At 32.6% G+C, this 25,684-nt stretch overlaps 1 protein-coding gene across 1 annotated transcript in view; it reads right to left on the minus strand.

Moving 5' to 3' along the window:
• Positions 1 to 25,684, minus strand: part of Rab23 (RAS oncogene family member Rab23) — a 43,922-nt gene that overhangs the window by 12,079 nt on the left and 6,159 nt on the right. Inside the window, exon 2 of the mRNA XM_088228199.1 lies at positions 9,394 to 9,515. Coding sequence (XP_088084325.1) covers positions 9,394 to 9,515 — 122 coding nt within the window. The remainder of the gene's footprint in view (positions 1 to 9,393; positions 9,516 to 25,684) is intronic.

Consider the following 25,684-nt stretch of genomic DNA (forward strand, 5'->3'; position numbering starts at 1 on the left):
CGGATTACATTATTAGCATCCGCACGCGTCGGATAGGTTTTTAAATATATTTACAAGCGGACTTTTGTAAAGTTTTTTTTTGCGTAAGTATCCCAAATACACATTTCGAGATATTGGATTGTTATCCATTTAAACAATTAGTTATTGTATTGCCATTGTCTAATATAAAAAATAAAACTAGTCTGATTGTGTGGTTTGTTGACTACAGTTAGTAGTTTTACAACCTTTCATTAAAAAAATAAAATAATAATATTTTTATTGTTTTTTAAAAAAGAAATATTTGCGTTCTTATGATTTACCCAAATATTTAATTTTGAGAGCCATTTTCAACGAGTTGTAAATAACTCACTATTAGAAAATGGAATCGAGTTGGGGTAGAGGGGGATTCGAACCACAGACCTTTGGTCCGTGAGTCCGAGACACTAGCTACAGGACCACAACCCGATTAAATTAATATTTGCGTTTTTATGATTTACCCAAATATTTAATTTTGAGAACCATTTTCAACGAGTTGTAAATAACTCACTATTAGAAAATGGGAATCGAGTTGAGGTAGAGTGGGATTCGAACCACGGACCTTTGGTCCGTGAGTCCGAGACACTTGCCACGGGACCACAACCCGATATTATATTTTTGTAATTTCTTCATAGTTAATAAGTTAAAGTTCCCATAACGTACATTGAAGAATTGTTACATGTTACATTTTTAAAAAAATAATCAAATTTCTTACCAAGCTCTTTACTACTCTTTATTATTTTCAACATAATTACAAGTTTTAAATATAAAAATTGTGCATATACTTGCGCACCCACACACACGCACCCTCTTTCTCATGCATCCACACGCGCACATGCACACTCTCCCTCATTCATTCACACATACACACACATGAATACAAACGTCACACACATACAATTACGTAAACTCTTTTCTTATATATTATGTGTCATTAGATTTACAGTGGATTTTCTTAATTGCCTCTAGTATTGTTAATATTGTTCTACTTATTTTTTATGTAATAGATGTAAAAATCCCAAATAAGATAAAACAAATAAATAACATAACGACAAACCAAAAAGCGCTAAAAATAACCAATTTACTCCCTAAATGTAGGTACTTACGCCTTTTATTTAATTGTGTATTGTATTTAACACTTATTTTAATGAATTCGTAAAGTTTAACAATAAAAACGCCTAATTTTGGGCGTTTTGAAGTGACTTATAACTTATTTAATACACTCTATTCCTTCAATTCTTTCATCTGTTGATGTTTGTAAAGTTAAAGAGCTGAAACCTTTATTTATGCGGGTGAGATTCATCTGATTGAATTATTTCACCTACATACTGGGCAACGCCTGAAAATGTTATTATTTTTAAAATTTCTATACTTCTTCATGGACCAGTTGGATTTATCAACAATATTTTAAATTGTCCAAATTTTTGCAGACAAGGACTGGATTCAACTCCATGGGGAGCTGTTTATATGAGCATATTACAACAGAGATGAAGAACATTTCAGAGAAGGTAATATAGAAGTTTAGGCATCTAAAGGCATAAAAGAATGGTGAATGTTACACAGTGTATAAAGTGGCCACTTGAACCAGCCATTGACAGGTCATAAGCCCTGTAGATGCCTAAACTTATATATTTCCTTCTCTCAAATTTTCTTCATCTCTGTTGTAATATGTTAATATAAACTTGTTACCTATTGAGCTCTCTATTTCATGTGCCAGCAGTTCGTACGAACTATGCCCAAAACTCTCAACTTATACGTTTTGCCAGTGAATATAATTTGAACTTTCCCCTTATTGATCCATTTGATTGTAAAAAAATAACATTTAAAATGCGCGTCTTAAAACATACTTTTTTGTCTTATACTTAGTTTCAATAATAAAGTTTTATTTTATTTTATTAAATTTTATCTCTAATTCTTAATATTTTATATATATTTATATTTTCGATACCTGACACCCTCTTTCCAATATAACACCAACACATCTACCCTCTCACTCACTTACACTCACACAAACACACTAGTATGTATTGTACGTGTATTTAATGTATTTCTGTGGATATCTGTTATTGGTTTTATTCTCTGTATATGTTATTTGTTATATTTTTATTACATGTATTACTGTTGATATCCCCAATAAATAAAATAAAAATAAAAAATAATAAAAATAAAAATAAAAAAAATAAAATAAACAGCTCCCCAGGGAGTTGAATCCAGTCTTGTCTACAAAAATTTGAACAAACTCAAAATATTGTTTATTTAATACAGTTTCGGTTTCGGCCGAAACTAGGACAGAAACCGAAATTCGGTTTCGGGTGAAAATCCTGTTTCGGTTGGACACTACTTTGTGTATTTTTTAAAATGTTACTTTTTTCGACAAATGTATTGAAAAACGGTTCTTACTCATAAAATAAGACATTTTTCGACATCTTTTATGAATCTCTGATCTCATTTATTAAAATGGATATCAGAGATTCATAAAGACCATATGTGTGATTTTAAACTAGCGAATAGAACAAAAAACCAACCTATCAGTAAATTATTTTTTAAATCGGATAATGACTAAGCGATATACAACTATCATTTTTTTACACGGCTTACGATCCATCATTGGCTGGTTTGAGTTGCCACATTTTACTGGCTGTAAGATTCACCGTTTTGTCTACGTTAAAACATTCATATTATGCCTAACCTTCCATATTTCCTTCCCTAAAACGTTCATTTTGATAAAACTGAAAATATTGTTGAAATAAATAAGGTCATTTTTTGTGCCCAATTTAAACCTTGGTGTCGTTATAAAATACTGTAGGTATACAAACCAACTTTTCATCAAATCGGTTCAACGATGAGGTAGAAACGAAACCCGTTTTACAATAACATTTTTTTTCATTTCGTCTTGATCGTAGAACAACGACGCATGTAGGGTTACCTATGACAGGTGTTTGCCGCATTTGACGTTTCGTCACCAGTGTGGCCATTATATTTATTTTATTTTTATTTATTTATACTTTTAGATTGTTTGTATTCTATTTTTTATACACAATAATGTTCCCTCACTGGGGTGTCCCGTGCTGAGGAAAACATTTTACAAAATGTGAAACATGCCTTAAATTAGTCATTTAACAAAGTTAACATACTTAATAATAATAATAAAAATACTTAATTAATCTAATCAACCTAATTATCATTAAAAAAATAAACAATATAAACTAAAATAATCATAACAAACATAACCAATTTATACAGACCAATAGAACAAATTTCATAAACAGTACACACATTTCACCTATTTGGCTTGATCCACTCATCGATCCGTGCGCAACCCACCTCCACTAGCCATTTCTTAATAGAAATTTTAAATTGAGAGTACTTACTAATTGTCCTTATGGATAATAGAAGTAGAGGGCTATGTATAGCGTGTGAGCTCGCCAATATATGACAGTAAAATTTTTATTGTCTTTGAATATCCTAGAGTTTTAACTATCGAAAAAAAAGAAGATTGCAAATAAAATCAACAGACAATGGAAATTTGATGTGTATTATTTTAATAGATTGTTTAGAACAGAAAAATACATAGAGAAATATGCATTTTTATTTTTTGTAATAAAAACAGTCTAGTAAATTCGAATAAATAAAAATACGCTTAATATTAACAATATTAATTAAAATGCAAAAATAACATTGAATACTTGAAAAATAAATATTACTGAGTGTTACAAACATAATTTAAAAAACGGATAGCGATTAAAAGTAAAAACTATCTTTAGTTTAATTCTTATAGCGATAAATACATAAACATTATAAAACAGGAGTTATACAAATACAAAAATAATATTGTAACTAGGCGGCTACCTACACGGTTAAATTTCGAAACACCACGCAATTTCTTATCTCGGCTACGCTATGTAAAATGAAAAAAAATATTTAAATTAATAATTTCATCACGTCATGAAGTCACCCCTGGGTAGCGCCTGCTAACGTCAATCAACAAAAACATCCTCGTTTTAATTACAATATTTCGGCTACGCCATAAATCTCTTTTTTTAAATAATTTCTCACGTCACAAAGTCGCCCCTGGGTGGCGCCTGCTAACGTCAATCAACAAAAACATCCTCGTTTTAATTACAATATTTCGGCTACGCCATAAATCTCTTTTTTTAAATAATTTCTCACGTCACAAAGTCGCCCCTGGGTAGCGCCTGCTAACGTCAATCAACAAAAACATCCTCGTTTTTATAACAGTATTTCGGCTACGCCATGAATTTCTTATAAAAAATGTCAAAACGTCACAAAGCCACTCTCTGAGTGTCGCTACTGACATCATTTACAAAAACATAATTATTTGTGCTTTTTTCAGGTACGCAATATTTTTTTTAAATACACCTACCTAACCAATAAAATACTATTAGTAATTAAACCAAGGTGTGCTTTAAAGTTCCGTATAGCCAAATAATATTATTTATTATTAGAATATTATTGACATGTAGTTCAAGCATTGCTGCATTCACGTTGCTTTACTTCTGAGAGCTCAACTGCTATGTTTTTCTATGGTTATGTTAATGTCATCTGTCATGTATTGGCGAGCTCACAGGCTATACTTACGCCGAAGTAGATTGTACACTTTAACCGAGTAGTAGGCCAATCCTCTTTGACCGAATATGAAACACTCTATGCTAACGCTGTCTTAGGTAATTATCAGGAACATACAAACCAATGCTCATCATAATCTCAGAATTATCGATCATACCGCGCAACAATCGATAAAAATGTGTAGTCAAATACACATTCTTTATAGTCTCTAAACTGTTGTAGCCAAGCATACCCTGGAGAAACTCGGTCGGGTAGAGCCAAGGATAATACCCGCACTCTCTCATGTATAGATATCTCAGAAACTTCTTTTGGATTTTCTCTATCATAAGAGAGTACATCAGTTCATGTGGCCCCCAAATCATCGAGCCCCTCTCGAGTCTACTTCGCACCAAGGAGTTGTAAAGAGTTCTCAGTACGCGGGTATTTTCGAAAACCCTGGCTGTACGCAGAACAAATCCTAACATCTTCAATGTATTACCACTGATTGTCTCTATGTGTTCATGAAATGTCAGAATGCTCACAAATCTAACGCCCAGATCTTTAACATTCAATGTTCGTATCAAATTCTGGTCATTCATTTTGTAGCGAAAAAAAACAGTTTTTTGGGCCCTAGTGAAGGACGTGACCAATTATTTTACCTACATACCAGGCAACGCCTGAAATTACGAGGAAGACGGGACCGACTGAATTTGCTCATCATAAGCATTACTCATTACATCAATATGCAAGTTTGTTTCGCCTTCCCCATTCAGATATATAAGATATATCCACTTAGAGAAGACGAAAATCTTCAGAAGTTGTCACCTTTAAGATTAGTTTTAAGTCATCCGCAAACAACAGAAAACGCGAGTTCAAAATTACATTTTTAATATTATTAATGAAAATTGAGAACAACAATGGACCCAGGTTAGAGCCTTGCGGGACACCCGAGAAAGTATGGAAACACTCTGACGCGAATATACCGTAGGAGACGTATTGGTTTCTGTTTTGGAGGTAGCTCGCCATTCATTTTAACATACCATTCGAGAAACCGATTTCATACAGCTTATTTAATAAGACACCGTGGTTGATTACTCTCTAGGGGATAGAGAAGATCCAGAATACCACCCCTAGAATCAGTGGCGTCTTTGATACCAAATTTCTAGTGAAGCTTAGATTTTAAGGATAAGTATGATATGCGTAAATGTTAAGTAGGTACCTGCAGTAAATAACACAGTACGGACCATGTTTGTAGGCATCTTTGAGCATTTTTATATTGGTTACAAGTTTTTTATCTTCATAATGTGTTGATATAATGCGAATTAAAATACATATTAGGTACTGGTAAATAGCAATGATTTCTTAGTGAGGCTCAGCCTCACTTGCTTCATATGCTCCTTCGTCACTGCCTAGAATATAAGCCTTTATAAAACCTTTTCAAGATCAAATATAAAAGAAGGCCGGTGTCGCTTTTTTCGCACATCCGTCGTTGTTCTACGATCACGACGATTTAAATTTGAATATTGGGGATTTGAAGTGGCTTAATCGGCATTTATGTCGATCTTCGATATAAAATCATATACCTACCTATTAACTGGTCTAGTTTCGTCTAAGCTAAGTGCTGCGTAATGCAAACAGGTATATATTTTATATTCTCATACTCTCACTGCACAGTACAACTAAATGGATAGTTAGCGCTATAAACTGAAAGTAAATCAGCACCTGGTCGAGTGGATTTTTTAGGAACAGCCCATAAATTAATTGTATTTCTCTCCAGGTGGTATTGCCCACATGTTCTAACGCCATTTACCTACACAAGTAATTATTAAAAGTAAATGATAACAATCGAAGACCTCGTTTTAAAAGCCTCAAATGTCACAAACCAACAATTTTTCAGGAGAGAATGTTATCAATTGAAACTGAATCAGTGAATATCGTGGTTTGTTTTCACGTATTTTAACCCTCCCGTGACGAACGAGTATCTAGGGTCCCCCTGAAGCTCAATCACAAATGACTATCGACGTGCTAATTAGCGACGTGCTAACAATTCCTCACCATGGTTGTTTATGTGTGGTCGGCAAGCCGAATGTCAAGAAAAGCAGGCGCCATAGTAATAGTTTGTAATTTAATTTTCACTTTTTTGTATTAGATACTCCTTTCTGTTTTGGAAATGCAATATATTGTATTATTTTTTATAATTAACGCCGATTTTTCGGCAATGAACTGTATTTATTTACGAGGAAAACAAAAAACAAACCCACGCGAGAGGTGACTTAGACATTACACACGCGTTGACTTATGACCGCGATAATTTAAGCATGTTCATTATTGTTCATTGTGATCGCTCAAATGCTTAGCATGTTTTTAAGCACGTCGATAATCATTTGTAATTGCGCTGCAGGTAGCATATTTGTTCAATAACTTTTTTGTTAATCGTCATATTGATTTAATTGTTTGCATAATTCCACCACATAATGTTAAGAATGTATCAAAAATATTAAAATATTTTTTGACCTAATTCTTTCAACAATAATTTACATTAGTCTTTGCTTTCCCCCGCGCAAACAGCAAGCATTTCATTTACTTCGCAGTTTAGTAATCTTCGATACTTTGGTTAGTTTGCACGTGCGCCTCTCCACTCTCAACTCCCTGCCGAACCACCCCACTAACTGGTGGCGTGACAAATCTGTGTTGTTCAAAACGTAGCAACGAAAGGAGCGCGCTTCCATATAGAATACTCTCGTAACAGTATTTCATGAAAAAATGTATGAATTTCGCAGAAAACTGGAAATATTATAAACCAGTTTGATAAACATTACCATGACAATCATAACGATATATATTTTGTACGAGATATATATTTTTTAAGTAGTATTTATAGCATTTTAGCTGGGGTACTCGCAGTACCCCCCTTAAGCACTCACTTGAAGAAATAAAATCATAGATATACTTTCAGCGCACTCAGCGTTGCCAACCCCGCCGATTTTTTTGTAAATTTACCGATTTTGGGTGAAATAGACCGATCTACCGAATTTGATCGAAATTCTACGGATTTTTAAATACTTCAATCTTTTCCGTAGTATTTTTTTTTTTACTATTTACTCATCCCCAATAAGCAATTCACTTATAAATAAACAAAACAAATACTTATGTTTTTCCGTTTGCTCAGGAAGCTACTTTTTCTGCTATCTGTTTATAATGAATACTATTTTTTCTTTGATCGTACATAATACATACATCACGTGCATAACACACGTAAATAATGATTTCCGGCTATTTTCAAAGTCGATGAATTAAAATTATGTCATTTCTTTTCATCATTTCATTTCTATTTTATTAAATGGAATGTCAGCGGATCATTTTTTTTATTTTATTTATTTCAAATACAAACATATGTACAGGTTAAATTAATATTAAAAAAAACTATATACAATGTATACATAGTAAGGCCTGCCATCTTATTATATGTATTCACTAAATAATACTGTAATAAAGCAACGACGGCTTAAAGTTCAAACTATATAAATAATAAATACTATCTATATATTAAAATAAGATAAATATGGACAAAACAAGGAGATAGTGGGAAGGAATAGAAGGAAATTGATAAGGAGTGGTGAAGGATAATTGAAGGAAAGTAGGAGTGGAAAATCGCATTTGATTTAATGATTAAGAGCAAGAAAAGAGACAAAACGTCTATTCTTTGTTCTTCTGAATCAAGCCTATTAAAGCCTTTATTAAAGCCTTTGTTCTTCTGAATCAAGCCGTGTAAAGTGGCCACGTAAACCAGCCAATGACATGTCATAAGCCCTGTAAATGCCTTGACTTCCATATTCCCTTATTTAAGGTATTCTCCATCCCTGTTGTAATTTGTTAATATCAAGACTATTAAAAATCTTGTTAAATGCTTCACATATACGAGGGATCGATTCAATAAAAATGAAACGTTTATGTCACCTGTAACTATTTTCTGCTTAAATTTAGTAACGTATTTCAGCGACTAGTAGTTATCATTATAAATCATAAAGCTTAAATTACGAGAGACGTAAAAAAATGCGTAAATTATTGTGATCTCACTGGAAATCAAATCCAGAACTCTCCGTGTGTCAGGCAAGCGTCAGCCATTAGTCCAAGGGGACCCCCATTTGGTTTGATAAAAAAAAACACTTGCATGTTTAGCAAAACTTTGTGATGAAAACATTTAGGGAAATTTTAGGCTGTGCAACTTGAATTTCTCTCAAAGTAAAAAACAAATGTTTTTATGTTCATAAAATAATAGGAATAAAATTATTTTAATTGATCACTTATCGATCAATGAGTTTCATATAAATATGGTTTATAAGATTATGAATTGAATCATCATAATGGTTTTTGGTAGTTTCACGCCTTGCGCTTTTTTATTCGGGTGTGCATATTTTATTTGCGGGTTAAATTATTTTTCCAGAGTTCCGAAGAACGTTTTTATGAAACGGGTATTTTTTTTAAATGATGGGGGTTACTTCCTTTATCCCAAACAAGTTCGATATCAGTAAATCAATTCGGTGGCGTTCATTTCATGAAATTTTCTCAGTTAGATGAATATTGGGTAACCGCTGGATTATTAAGCTACTATCCGGTATCCGGTTGGATTGAAAAATTGGGCCAGATAGGCCGGATACCGGATAGTTATCGGATATCCATTTCATCTCTGATTCGCATTGTAAATCTTTTTTTAAAAGCCGTTCTTTCGCTGTCTATTCGCTCGTGTTGCTAAAAACTACGAATCTAAGCACAAATATGACGGTAAAACATGAAGTTGGAGTTAATACTTACTCAATTTGTCTTTCGAGAAAATCTACACCAATAGTTTTCTTGTACTCTCTCGTGAAGGTTCCCTTGCAATATCTTTGGATCATGCTGGATTTGCCAACTCCCCCGTTCCCTACTATCACCACCTAAAAATAAATAAATAAATTACTACACACGAAACTACAAAACATATCCACAAGAAACTGCTGATTATTCAGTCCTTTTATAGTAAATAGTAATTGCGCCATTTATTTATTGAACTTTGTCTAGGGTAATACACCATTGCAGGAGACTACCACAAAACGTTACAAAAATTTAATTTTTAATAATAATATCTACCTTAAAGCTGAAAGGCTGGAAGTCACATTTTTTTGCAAAATTGAGTTATGAATGTTATTTTGTTCATATATTCAGATTCTATTAATGCTAAAAACACCGGGGTCCTCCGGTATACCACTACTGAAATAGCTTGTTCTAAAACACCAGTAGTGCAGTAATAATACTCTGCTTTCAACAAAATTCTACGGTTTGCTGGTATGAAAGCAGTGGATACTGAATAAATTCCACAATTTTTATAATAAACCACCTCTGACGCAGCGAGGGATTTAGCACAAGATCAAGTCTTATTGTCATAATCTTATGTCATTTCTTTTGCCGTTCATTTCATTATTTTACTTTGCTTTTTTTCACATGTTTACTTTCAATTACTGGTCAACAACTGCTATTAATATCATGTCATTTAATTAATATTTACCTACAATATTTTGAGTTTGTCCAAATTTTTGTAGACAAGGACTGGATTCAACTCCCTGGGGAGCTGTTTATATTAAAATATTTTTTTTATTTTATTATTTATTAACGGACATTGCCCATGTATACAATTTATAAGGTTTAAATATCACAATAAAAGAATAGTTTAAAACATTTAAAGAAAAAAGAAAGAAGCATTGACAAACATAAGGGACATCGAGACAAGATCTGGACTATTTATTTAGTGCTCGTTTAAATCGTTGTAAACTTAAACCAAAAAAGTCCAGATCCTGTCTTGAGTTAACAATACGACAAAGGCGGGTCATTGGAGAATTTAGGCCATAGTTTGTTCTATGCTGATCGATGAACAGTACTTCATTGTTTCTCAATCTACGAGTCGGAATATTGAATTTTACTTGTCCCAGTAATGATGGAACATCGATTATACCATTTAGTATGCCGAACATATATATGGAGTCAATATTAGTTCTACGTTTTTGTAGACTAGAAATATTTAACATTGACTCTATTTCAGCGTAAGAATAATTATCTCTCTCTAGTCCAAGCATCCACGCTATTTTTCGAAGCAAGCGATGTTGGACTGATTCAATGTGATTTATGCGATTGACATAGAATGGAGACCAGACCACTGAGGCATATTCAAGAAGAGGGCGAACAGTTGAGCAATAAAGAGTTTTTATTGTACGGACATTAGTAAAATCAGAGGATATTCTGTTAATGAAGCCAAGTAATTTCAGTGATTTATTTACTGTATTATCTATATGCTCGTTGTATGTCAGTTTATAGTCCAAAACAACTCCTAAATCTCTGATGGACTTGACTACATCAATTTTGGAGTTTTCTAATAGGTACTCGAAGGAAATTGGTTGTTTTGTTTTATGAAATGACATTATTTTGCATTTTTTAATATTTAGTTCTAATTTATTGACTTTACACCATCGGTTAAAAGAGTTAATGTCTGATTGAAGAAGAAAGCAGTCTTGTAAAGTTTGAATTATTTTGAGAATTTTGTTGTCGTCCGCGAAGAGCCAAAAACGAGAGATGAAGAACATTTAAGAGAAGGTAATATAGAAGTCCAGGCATCTACAGGGCTTATGACCTGTCAATGGCTGGTTTAAGTGGCCACTTTACACACTGTGTAACATTCACCATTCTGCCTATATTTGAACATATATATTCCTTCAATTCTTTCATCTGTTGATGTTTGTGAAGTTAAAGAGCTGAAACCTTTATTTATGCGGGTGAGATTCGTCTAATTGAATTATTTCACCTACATACTAGGCAACGCCTGAAAATATTTTTATTTTTTATTAATATTATTTAATATTAATATTAATATTAATATTAAATAATAATTTAATATTAATATTATTTTTGAAAATATTGTTGATAAATTACCTGGTCCATGAAGAAGTATAGAAATTGAAAAAATAATATTTTCAGGCGTTGCCTAGTATGTAGGTGATTTTGTGTATTTAATAAAAAATAAATTCGAATTATAATCCAATAAACTTGTTTTGTTTAGGATACATTACCAAATTAAAAACTGGACCTTTTGCTTTATTTGCGTAATGCAACAACACCACATGGGTACTGGGACCGAAATAATAATATAATTGATACCAGCTAATAATGTTTTTTGACAGAAAATATATTAGACTTTATAAATTAGTAGCGCTGTAACACGAGATTCAGCAAATTAGCAATTTAATGTTTATTCGAAATTTTACACGATTATGCATCTATTAGCTGAGGTTAAATGGTTACCATTAGATTTAATAGGTTAAAAAACCAACTAGTCATAAATTTGTTCTGTCAAATACAACATAGCGGTTTCAAAAAAACAGCTACGCTACTTACTTTATCTGTCCCAAAAATAAATGTCTGTTGTGCTGGATATGAGACAACTTTACCTAAAAGAAGCGCTTACACACTTCTAGGCGAACAATGAGGAGAGGTCTCAGCAAAATGTCCGCACGAGGTTTTCCCAGAGCACGAATTATGTCATACCCAAAACACGTACGACTTTTGCTCAGAGACATCTCTCATTTATCGCACCGAGAGTATTCAATATTTTCGAAGAGCGTATTAAGCTCTCAAGAACAAAAACTATTTTCAAAAGAGGTGTTGGGATTAGATTATCCTTAGTGGGAGGGATTTGTGGAGGTAACTCCTTGATGATTTTCCGAATGTTTGAGTTAACTGTTTACCATATTGATGTGCCATATATAAGTTTTTTTTTAAAAAATTTTTTTATGTTTTTGATCCTATGTTTATGGTGATATTTATTTATTTATTATACGGCACAAGTGCCTTTTACAATACAAAATACACAAAATAATGAGTTTGTTAGATATTAAAAACAATATTAAAACATGGGTATAAAAAGAAAAAGAAAAATAACAAGAAATATATATACATGCATGTATGTATGTCAGCATACAAAATATATAAAAAATATAAAATGAATAAACACCAGATCATTAGCATAAGTAGATTTTGCAAATAATTCGTTAATTAACTATAGAACATCATAAAATATTTAAAAAGAGATGATTTGAATTCACAGAGATATACTATAAACTCATGTGTCTGTGTCAACTAATTGCTCAACCCATCTTAACACAGGACTTTTGGTCCCATGGAGTTGGGTCTTATGTCTCAAATAATGTGCAATAAACTTATGTATATAAATAAATAAATAGGTATTAAATAAAGTTCGAGATTTTGTTAAAGGGGCTCTTGTGAACTTCTATATGTCTGAAGATGAAATCAGGTCACAGCAAAATACAGACGCCATCTGCGGAAAGAATAAATAACATTGGTTCGACCTCTTACTCAAAGCTTTCTCAAAAGTGTTTTACCTTTCTGGCTTCCGAATTCTTCAATCATTTCCCAAAAGTCGTAAAGAACTTCACAAATGCAAACGCATTTAAGAAAAACGTTTGTTCATTTTATGATTACAATTGTTTTTATACTATTTTCAATGATTCTATTATATTGGATTGTGTCTGTAAATACGTATTATGTAAATTTTAATATTTTGCATTCAAACTGGGTTTTTTGTTTCGATGCAAAAGGCTAAGGGCCCAATTGCAAGACAGGAATTTTAGAAGTCATATTACATTTTTGTAATATCATTGGGAATCGAACCCAGAAACCAAAGACATTTGACATGCATCTTAGCACTACACCACAGAAGCCGCCATGACAGTAACTGCAGTATAAATATTTTTTTTACAACATAAGAAGGTACATATTTCTTTTTAAAAATCAATAGTTTTTAACGTGAATTGAACTTGTCAGTTAATAATGATACGGAAATCAATTTTGACGCGGGTCCCCACTCCCCACAGCTTAAACTTGATTAAGCTCTATCATAAGTTTTAAATATCATATATAAGTAAGTAAAAAATCAGAATGAGCAATATTATAAATAAATTACTTAGTTAATTGTTGTAATAAATAATATATTATGTAGATAGTTGAAAAAGTTATAAAATTTCATTTGAATTAATGATGTGTAATCGAATTTTTTCGGAAATTCTAATTTTAATTTCCTAGTTTAATTAGTTTTTTTTAATATATTGCAACAGAGAGGGAAAACATTTTTGAGAAGGGAATATAGAAGTCCAGGAATTTTACAGGGCTTATGACCTGTCATTGGCCGGTTCAAGTAGCCACTTTACACACTGTATAAACAACAGAAAACGCGAGTTATAAATTACATTTTTAATATTATTTATGAAAATTGAGAACAATAATGGACTCATGTAAGAGCCTTGCGGGACACCCAAAGAAGTATGAAACACTCTGACGCGAATAAACCGTAGGAGACGTATTGAGTGAGGACCCAGTATTGCAGGGAATAACGCGATCCCTCGCCTTGGGCTACGGGTGAAGACCTCAACGGCTGTGGCGGCAGAGGTGAAGTTCGTCAGTATGGCAGAAGAGGCGGAAGGGGCACGAATCTTTTCTCAGGTCACCCGGACATGCTTCGGGCTATGGGCTGTTGAGAGACAGCGGCGTCGGGCAGGACGTTGTGTTGAGGATGGCAGCGGAGGAATAATAGTCAACGTTGGCATCCTAGGCCCCAGTTAGCAAGAGGGGTTATTGTCTCGGTGTCAGGTAGGAACCGACCGTAAAACAGAAACCAAACAACGAATCTCCTAGTCTGACGTGTAGACTGAGGACTAGGAGGACTGACCCCAAGTAAATGATACACACAGCCAGGAGAAAGAAAGAATTTAATGTCCAGATAAACATCAACCAATTACAATTGTTATCTGTAATCTTTGATTACTGACAGTTTTTCGCTGTCAAATAAGATCAAACTGCTATGATGATTTTAGTTTCTCGATAATCAATCAGGTTTTCATACTTTCATAAAAATAAAGAGATTGGAAACAACAAATCGTGAGTAGGTAATAAATGATTTTATCTCCTTTCGCACAACTCTCTCCGTCTTGTTGAGTTTTTTCGTTTATTACATCCTGTATTAAAATGTATCTAAAAAGTATTGCATACATTTTTCATACTCCTCGCCAACCTTTGAATGGCGTGTGCAGAAAATACCTTAAAAAATCAAATCCGTTTTCCAAACAAAAAAAAATTATTCTACAATAAATAGAAACGTATTTTTTTGCATCTTGTTTTATTTAGCTTAACAAAATAAAAAGCTTAAAAGTGTTTTTCAGCGATGCGATATGTTATTTTTGTTCATGTCCAGGAGTATGAAAAATACAGTTTTGTTGTGTTTAACCAGTTAAAAGAAATGGACGAGTGTTAGAGCTATTATTCTATAAAACTGTTTATCAAGGATGAACAGTTTATCGAATACCGTATGAAAGATTCTTAAGAGGAAACGAGGCCTGACTTTTCTTCATACTAACGTATTCCTGTATTCCCGTATTCTCTCGCTGGATTATGGCAATATAGAAATGTTTTTTTTACAAACTCTAGATATTTACCATGGCGTCTCTCTGTCGTTTTGTTTTTTTAATAAATGGTTTACTATGGGAGCTAGAACCATCCAAAAGCCCATAAAAGCGCCCAGTTTTATCTACCGTTTTCGGACGTACAGTATACACATAGGATTTAAAAAAATAAAAAAACGCTACAAATACTGACGTTGAAAATTTAATTCTGATACTTTTTTTAAAAAAATACAACCAAATCGGTTCAGTTTTGGGGTGCGGAAAACGAAACAACGAAACGTCGATTGATTTTAGCAAGGCAAAATCAGTCGAATGAACCGTTGTCTTTTTCGCATTGTATAAGGGAGGCATTAGCGAGAACGTGACAGAAAAACCATTTACAAATATTTATTTATCTTATACTTATTTACGTTTAACATTTACCATTCTGCCTATAGGTAGTTAACTACCGTAACCACGTATGGCATTTTTCCATTCTGTATATATGCATGCTTTGAATATTACATTCCCATGCGTGTTAGTTTGTCGTAGAAAAAAAGTATGAAGTAAACTAGCGACATCTATTGTTGAAATGGATAAGCTTTTATAGACCTAAAATCTACATATTAAAAAAAAACTCATATAACATATTGCTTCATTAGACGGCAATGCTTTCGTGTTTTTTTTTTTAACATTACCAATGTACATTTTATTAAATATATATTGATTTAATTTAAAATTATGGTAGTTATTTTTTATGCCTATAAATTTCGAGTGCTAAACGTGAAATTAAATGGGCATGAACCTATTTGTAGCATAGGAGACGGCACGCAAACCACGAGTATGCCATCGCTCTATACTCGGCCCATTAAATTCATAATAAAACTTAATAAAATAAGTGTGGGATTATTATTTGATCAATCTTCTCTCTTATTATCATGAGAACCTATTGATTTTTGTGTGGCCGCGAATTAGAAAACTCCGAGTTAATTTTTTACAGTTTACAATATTCAGCGTATAACAAATTACTTAAGTACACATACCTACGATTTTATACAAGCACCATTGTTAAAAATTTAAAATTCATGATGACGTAATGTTATACTTATTTAGACAATAGTGCAAGCATGTCCTAATATTTGTAAGGATTGGATTCCATCCTTAGGAGGAGTATTATAGCATCGGGAAGTCATCCGAAAGCTTGAGCCTGAGCGTGAAAAAAAATCCTAAGGGTATACATTATGGGGTAGGATTATGCACAAATGGAAATCTATATGATTACAGAAGAAATCCGACTATCCGAATCGGTTTCAGAATTTCAGAAAAAAAATTAAGGCGGAAACGTACTGCGAATTGCAAAATAACGACTTGGCTGTCCCAAAACGGATGATGACAGTCAAACCTGGTATCTAGATTAAGAAAACTGTGTCATGTATTTAGCTCACTCAGAAACATCCTGGACGTTAGCACTCTCTAAAATGTCCACTTTGCGCTTTTTCAATCGGTGGCTGCCTATGGCATAATTGGCTGGGGAGGTTGCTCGACAATTGTCACGAACCCCTTAATCAAGACGCAAAAAACTAATGCTTAGAGTTATGCTTTGGTGTCCTCCGACTTACCCATCTGAACCATTATTAAAGGTACTTGATATCTGTCAAATTTATATCAAGAAAGTATTGTCAATTTTCTGGTCAAGCGACTACGGAAGGAAGTCCCAACAGAATGCCCGTACGAAGTTTTCGCGTAACCTAAACTACTTAATACCGAGAACACGTACGATGTTTTCTCGGAGACACTTTTCATATATAGCTCCAAGAGTGTTCAACGTCTTAGTTGAACATATTAAGTTCTCCAAAACAACGTCTATATTTAAGATGAAGATCCATAATTGGATTTTATCGAGGGGTAGAGACCACTATATAAGATTGCTTCGGGAATAAATATATAATATCGATGCTATCTTCATTATTATCCATATCCGTATATATGTTATTAACTTAATAGTGATGCATAATTATTTGCAATTATATATTTAAACTTCATTATTATGTTTATTAAATTAAATGTTCTACCATATATGTAGATGTATAACTATTATTACTTTATTGTATTATTTTGTAATTATTTTTACTTTTAATTAATTACCTAATTGAATTATAAAATTACTATAAATTATTAATAACATATTGCCATGTATTTTGTGTAACTTTTCTGCATTCCATTTTTCGACATGTATAAATTTTTATTTTTTATATTTTTCTATTATTATTTTGTATATTGTTTTGATTATTTTGTATATTGTTTAATATGTCAATAAGTGTTTATGATTTATATGTAGAAGAGTCCCGACTTAACGCGGAATTTTCTAACAAGTCAGGACATAAATACTTATAATTGAGCTCTATGATAAAATTGTGTATTTTGTGCATTAAATAAAAATAAATAAACAGCTTACTTTGAATCTCGATTCAGCAAGCAATGACTTTCATTTACAGTACAGTACGTACAGCACTTGTAACTACGCTTAATATTTAAGAGTGTTGCCTTTTCATTCAATTAATTAAAAGATCTTTGTCTTTAAAAAATGATTTTTCTCCCATTTTAATTAGTACAGTAATTAATTCAGATAGACCGTTTTTCCCAAATTTCCAAATTTTCTATTATCCAAATGCGGTCCGGTGCCAATTGATTAGGATAGTAAGAGTTCTCTATTTTGTAGCGCAGAAAATTTTCTTTCGAATGACTATGCTCATTTTAAAATTTGAAAAAAAAAACGGATGCAATTATTGTAAAAAAAAATGTCGCATTACCAGTAAACTTATAATAAATTTAGTATGTGTTCCACACAAATTATACAGGAAAAACGTATGGATTTTCCCTATTAGTGTGTAAATATATTTTCCCAAAAACCAATGTATTTTATATATCTTGCTATTTTTGTGTTTTTTCATTTAGTACTCACTCTTATTTGGCATATTATTTATCACTCCAATTTCTTACTATAATAGTATAGAGTGAGTTTCTAGTTAGAAAACATATCTTAATTATCATTTCAATTTTGAATTTAAATACACATATTCTTTTTCTATTGATTTCAATGATAATTTTAATTTTGTTTTTTTTTTTCAATACTACTATATTTTACTATTATTTTGTTGATTTCAATGATACTAATTTTGTATATTTGATTATGTATGAATCTAAATTTGTATAATTTACATTTTAATATTTATATCTGATTATCTTTTTAACATTGTATTCTTTGGAATTTTATTATTTATTACTTATACCTTGTTTATCTGGATTGTTATTCTATTGCATCACATGTCAATTGAATTGAATCTAATAAACTTTACTATGTATTTTTATTGTTAATTATTATGGCTTGATACGGGCACATCCTAAAAAGCCTTAGTAAGCTCATTCATATTTAAATGACTGTAATTTAGAATGAATAAATAAATAAATAAATTTTGGTACACCTGTTTTGAGATAAGAAAGTACCTTTTCCAACCTTGCAAGATATACTAGATCTAACCTAACCTGTCTCAACTTTTACTTTTATTCGATCCACTCACTTTTCATGAAATGTAAAAACTTGATAAGATTGGAAAATGCATCACGATAGCAGTTGGTAACTGGTCACACGGGGCATTTACCTGTTTCCCGTTATAATTTAGAACTGTTATGACCACTATAATGTTTTTGTATTCAAACGTTTCAGTAACAAAACTATTTTTTTTTACCAATGTTTTAAGTAAGTCCAAATGTTTGCAATAAAGGCTGGATTTCCTTCCTAGGAAGTAATTTTTTTAAATTTATTTATTAATTTTAAAAAACCCGTTAGGGTTACATTAGAAATTTAATATTGCCTAGTCATTTTATGTCTCGTCTAGTCTAGTTAGTTCAGTCATCATGTGCTTTTTCAGATTGATTTTAAATTTGTCTCCAGTAAAAGTTTTCAAGTAGTAAGGTAAGTCGTTATAGTGTTTAAGTCCATTATGTAGTATTTTTGACTGTCCTGTGTTTGTCTTTGCTTTTTCAATATGATAGTGTTGTTGTTGTCTGGTGTTATATCTGTGTACGTCAGAATTTTTGGCTAATATTATGACGTCGTCTTGTATGTTTCCCAGTGTTATTTTGTGCACAATTTTTAAGGTCTCAATTTTAGTCAAGTAGTTTATGTCAAACTGGTGTGTTTTTTTGTACAGTTCAGTCGTAGAGGTCAGGTAGGGTAGGTTGTATGTTAGTTTAAGAATTTTATTTTGTTGTCTTTGTATTCTTGTTATGTCTGTCTTGTTACCAGTTCCAGTTTAGATCTAAATGTGTTGCAACAGAGATAAAAAACATTTTGAGAAGGGAATTTAGTAGTCTAGGAATTTACAGGGCTCATGACCTGTCATTGGCTGGTTTTACACAAAAAACTATTACATTAACACAAAAAAAACCACAAAGGCATGGCCTGTGTGTGGGTATACATTTTATTTTTAATTGAAATAGAGGCTACTCGAAGAATAAAATAGATATCAATAAGTTAAAAAATGAGTGGTGATATTAGAACACTTTTTTTTGTCACTAAAAATGAGAAAATTATAATAAAAGTATATTCTATTCATTAAAAAAAAGGTATTTAAATCCGTTTTTTTATCCATAATTTCAACAAAATTTTTAATCGAAATATATTCAAATAATTAATATCTATCATACTGTCCATATTTTTATTTTTTTCAAATAAAAACCTTTATTAGCATAAATAAACAATTAACAATACAATTAGTAAAAAATGGGACACGTAAGGTTGAACTTGCCAAAAAAGAGTCTGGCTCTTGTGTTTGGCAAGTTTACAAAATAACATAAAAAAGAAACAAAAAATGCAAAACAAAATAATAATAAAATAAATAAAAAATTAAACAATTCTTTAAAAAAATTAAGAAAATAAAGCACTAAAAAATATTAAATAAAAACACAAAATTTATAAACACAGGCACATATTAAACATACATCTCCATTTTCAAAATACAGTTAATGTTAATTATGTCAAGAAGCTTTTTTTTTATTTATCCTTAAATTTTCCGTAATTTATTTCTTGACGTAGATTTTGTGGTAAATTATTGAAAAGCTTCCGTCCTATGTAAGTATAATGATTTTTGGCTGTGGTAGCTTTAGTTCTCTGTAGAGCAAGGCATCCTGAATATGCAATGAAATATATGAAATGCATTGAACTGTTTTGTCATGAAAAATAAGTGTCTTTGCCCAAGTCTAGATTGGACAATAAGGGATTTCTAGTAAACTATTCAATCTTTGAGTAGATCTATTAAATTTTTAAGGAAATAAATGTTGGCGCATAAAAACATATTTTATGCGTTTAAGTGTCCACTTTTCCTCAACTCTTCCATCTGTTGACTTTTATGAAGTAAAAGAGCTGAAATCTCTATCATGCGTATGCGTAAATCTTTATATTCGTCTTTTTCATCGATTGCTTTCAGGCGTTGCCTAGTGGGTGAATTAGTTCGGCCGTATAAAACCTGCGCATGCGTATAGAGAGGGAATGTTACTTCCACATGCCACCTGGCGCGCTTCTAAAGGTCACTTCATTTGCGTTCTGCAAGCATGAGTGCATTAGTTGTCAGCCTATCCTTGAAGTAAGTAAAGTTTGCTCTGGAGCACTGAAAGAAAACCAACCAAAGACAGGTCATAGCCCTACAAATGCCTAGACTTCCTTATTACCTTCTCAAAAATGTTCTCCATGTCTGTTGTAATATGTTTTTGTATTTTCATGTTTAAAAAACTTTAACTGGTCGTATGTAGGTGGTACTATTTCTGATGTTCCAAATAAAATAAAATATTATAAATATATTTTTTTTATATGTATATTATAAAGTAATGCCTAGTAGGAGAAGACCCACGCTAAGGCAGACTAACATATCTGTTTATTTATATATCTCCATATACATACACACACACACGTGTGCACCCTTATAAACATTATACACTACACACTTACATACACATACGTACACAAATATACATGCACATATTTATTTATTCATATATACGCCCAACGGGCATTTTTAAGGACATATTTGTAAATATAAAATTATTATAAAGGAAGAAAGACACAATGGTATATAGTAAACTTGGTGGGAGTAAAAGCGGGAGAGAGGTTTTTATAATTTAATATGATTCAGCGATCGTTTGAAAGAAGACAACTTGTTATCAAAGAAATCAAGACTGGTATGTTTGTTGGCAGACTTATGAATTTTGGGCATAGGGGAATGAAAACCATAGTTAGTTCTAGGGTTATCGGTATGAAAGAGTATGTTTTGTCTGAGGTTTCTAGTTGGGATATTAAATTTTATTGAGCTTAGCAGTTCAGGCGCATCAAAGAGTGAGTTGAGAATTTTAAATACGACTAGAAGGTCGGATTTATTTCGACGGTCTTAAGGAGAAAATATATTTAAGCAAGATATACATGCATATATGTAAACATACACATACCCACATAAACAGACATACATTTATACCCACACATAAACATACACACCCTTACATACATATATATTTTATCCTTCTTGTCTTTGTGCCGTATATTTGTATTTGATTAGACTTTGAAAGATCGACCGCGCAGACTTCATTATAATGTTTATTTGATAGTTCGGAATGCGAGGTTTGCCGGTCCCGGAGCTACGTAGCTAGGTAATATTACGAATAACGAACTTTAATAACCTCTTTTGTCACTCGACGCCCGAGTAGAGGTAGTCTGTGGGCCCAAGACACGATAATGCAAATCTTATTCAAAGCGTTCCTTGAAATCTGATTGATATTTTATTCATGAGCGAACACGGCTCGGAATTCTACCGAATCTATCAATTAAATATTTGCAGTCGAAGAAAACAACGCGCTAATCGTGCGAAAACCTTCAGAGATAATACTTAATATTTATTTTATTTTATTTGGTTTCCAAACAATAAAAAATATTCAACAATGTTTAAGTATGTCCAAATGCTTGCAGACTGGCTGGGTTTTCTCCCTAGGGAGTTTTTTGTATTAAATTTTATTTCAACAGAGAGGGGATTATGGAAGTCTAGGCATTTACAGGTCTTATGACCCGTCAATGGCTGGTTTAAGTGGCCACTTTACACACTGTGTACCGTTCACCATTCTGCCCATGTTTGAACATCCACATTTCCTCAACTCTTCCATCTGTTGACTTTTGTGAAGTAAAGAGCTGAAACCTTTATCACCTGAAAACTCCCTAGGAAGGAAATCCAGCCACTCTGCAAGCATTTGGACATACTCAAACATTGTTGAATTAACTACCTGGTAAAAGAAGCATGAAAATTGGAAAATTGTTTTCAGGCGTTGCCTAGTAGGTGATTTGGTTCAGTCGGATGAATCTCATCCGCATAATAAAGGTTGTCCGCATACTAAATAGTACTACGAAACGTCGATTCCAGTTAGGCATAATCAGTCCGACGTGGAGTTATCTTTTTTGCACAGTATCGGGGAGGCATTTGCAGGAACGTGACAGGAAAACAATGTTCTTCAAAATTCGTGAACGAGCCGCCTACGGCCCTTTTCACGCTTTCTTTTAACAGGATTTTCATCTAAAAGTATTTTTTTATTTATTTTTTTATTTATTTTATTTAGAAAACATACAGTCAAACAAAATAAGTACTAAAAACAACAATTTTTTAACATAAAAAGACCAATTAAGTCTTCATAAATTAAAAAGATATAAACATTAAATGTGACAAAAAATAAAAAATAAATAAGAATTTTAAGTGAGAAAAGAATAATTGTTGACATTTGCGTTTTCCATGGAGGTAATAAATTAAAATAAATAAAAATACCGAATGTACACTCCGAGCCATCCACGCACACACATGAACGCACATATAAAACATACACAAACATATACATTACATGCGGCACATATACATAGCATAAACCACTCAAGATGTACATTCAGCAACTATCCCAAATAATCGACCCCATGAAGAAATTTTCTGTACAAATGCAACGTGCAGTTAAAAATGTCTACATCAATACTGAGTCCGTTATAATTTCTACAGGTACGTCTAATTAATGAATTCGAGGTATAATTGTTTATATCCATCGAGTATCTTAATCATCAACTCTCGTCCAGGGTTCTGGTTCTAGTACCGACACAGAATTGTGTTGCTCGTCCATATAAAGGTTTAAACAGAAACAAAAATAAGATTTTTATCTAGGAATATCAGTTCTTCTTAGAACTATATCAGACCTACATGGTCCTCCATTCAATCCAATTTTTTATGATGTTTAACATTTTATGAATTTTATATGTTATTTCGTATCTTTTCCATACATCATAATTGCATTATAATTATGACGAAACAATGTAGTTATTATACTCAAATACCTACTTATTATATGTTACGTCGATTTGATTAATTTTATCGTCTACGAAACATTCTTCACACACCAATACTACGCTCTGAACGGCCATATTGTTTGTTGAGTTGTATAGCTAACGAAAAAGAGACGTTATTAAATGAAGATTAATGATTGGTGAGAACGGGCTGTTTTAAATCGCTTTATAACAACAAAAGATAACTTATTATGTAACTCAGATTATGAGCATAATTTCAAATTCGGTAAAAGTTAAATATTTTTTGTACCCATTTAATAGATTCTTCTTCTTCATATTTTAAGAAATCCTAAGATCTGTGTTACAGAAAACTATTATCTTGAGATGAAGGGGTCCAATTGTTCCTCCATCTCTTGAGTGGTCTTCTATCACTGCTCATCCTGCCTACACCATCCCTGTAGTACCGTCGTCTGGATCTGCTCTTTTATTACAAACATGTCTTAAATTACGGATTCGGTTTCGGAGCGTTTTTCCAGTGGTGGATCTTAATACCTTCATTTCAGCAGTTCTGGGTAGCCCAACAGTGTTAGCCCGCGTTCCCACAGCATACGTCATGATGGGTCTCAGAGATTTCTTGTATATTCTGACCTTGCTATCAATACGTATACTCTTTTTTCTCCATATTACATTCCTCAAACACCACAGTTGATACCTTGTTAGCCTGTTCTGTTACTTCAGTGTACAAATCGCTATGACTTGAGATTTCTACTCCCAGATATCTGAAACTCATGACCCGTTCCACTGGCTTGTTGTCAATAGTCAGTTTTCATTTTATAGGTTGTCTGGCTATTGTAAGACTTTTTGTTTTGCTGGCTGATATTGACATGTTTAGCCTTTGTGATACTTACTTATCAGATCCGGACTTCAGACATGCCACACTCCAGTGTGCAGCGACAGATACCGCCTTGTCAGTGGCCATCCTCAAATCATTATCATCACAAGTTATCTGCATTTGTGGACACCGCAGCAGATGAAAATCAGCCTGCACCTCTTCACAATCGCAGTTCATGTCATCTCCCTCCAGAAAACCCCACCTCTGTTGATTGTATTTGCACCTAGACACCTCTACCCTTATTCTATTGAGAACTTTCCACGTAGGGAAGCCAAACTGTGGGCGGTGTTTGTGCTTTCGGAAGGCATTATCCAGAGCCTATCGCCGAGGTGCTCTCTTCACAAATCCTCTCTGCATTTTTCTGTAGAGGTCTCCGAGTCAGTTGTGACTTTGGGGAAACTCCTTCTCGATCCCAGTCTCGGAGGAGCCATTCGATGGTCGTAAAGGGGTTGTCTAGGGTCATAGATCTTTTTGTGTCTCTCTGTATCCCCTGCTACATTTCTCCTGATGTTGGGTGGAGCAATTTTTACTATAGGATAAAGTTTGTGCACGGGTGTAGGCTAAAGGCAAAACGAGACAAGCGTACTCTGCTGCGGAGACACAAAACCCAAGTCAGAAGTACGGAGTACATGTGGAGATGCTCTCCAATTTGTGATACTAGGTGGAACTTATTCAGCGTTTTTTGTAGGTCATCCTCAGATTCAGCTATTATAGCTGCGTCATCTGCATCTCATATCTTAATTATTTTACCGCCCATTTTGTAACCCAGTCCCGAGTCAGTCACCTCTTCTGTAATTTTATCCATTATAAGATTAAACAGAAAAGAGTTCAGACTATCTCTCTGTCTAATACTATCACCTGCTAGAATTCCCTTGGAATTTTCATTATCAGCTTTAATTTATATTTTACAGTTCGTATGGAGATATTAGTATTTTTAATTATTTTTCAATGTTTTTACTAATTATTATTAAATCCTCAATTTTACTTAAAATTATTATCGATATTAAATGAATATTTTTATTTTATTATTAAATTCACAGTTTTGCTTTAAATTATTATTGATATTTATTATATGGGCATTGGCATATTTTTCTATACATATCGCTTATGTTCATGGAGGCTTATGTTCACCAGTCGACAGGAATGGCTGTGTGATGTTGAATACTATCTACAATTGTGAATTTTAATTTTTTTATTAATCATAGAATACAAAGTATAATACATATTAATTATTCCCAGATGTTACTACAACTCGATTCGGGACTTAAATAATACTAGCTGTTTTTATTTAAATCACGTATTAATAACAACAAAGAAACAAAGCAAGTTCAACACATTTATAAAAAATGTGGTCACATAAATTAATATAATTATTTTTAATTA

This window comes from Micrasema longulum, unplaced genomic scaffold (genome assembly GCF_059751315.1).
Source record: "Micrasema longulum isolate JH-2025_06_02 unplaced genomic scaffold, ASM5975131v1 h1tg000570l, whole genome shotgun sequence".
NCBI classification, from domain to species: Eukaryota; Metazoa; Arthropoda; class Insecta; order Trichoptera; family Brachycentridae; genus Micrasema; species Micrasema longulum.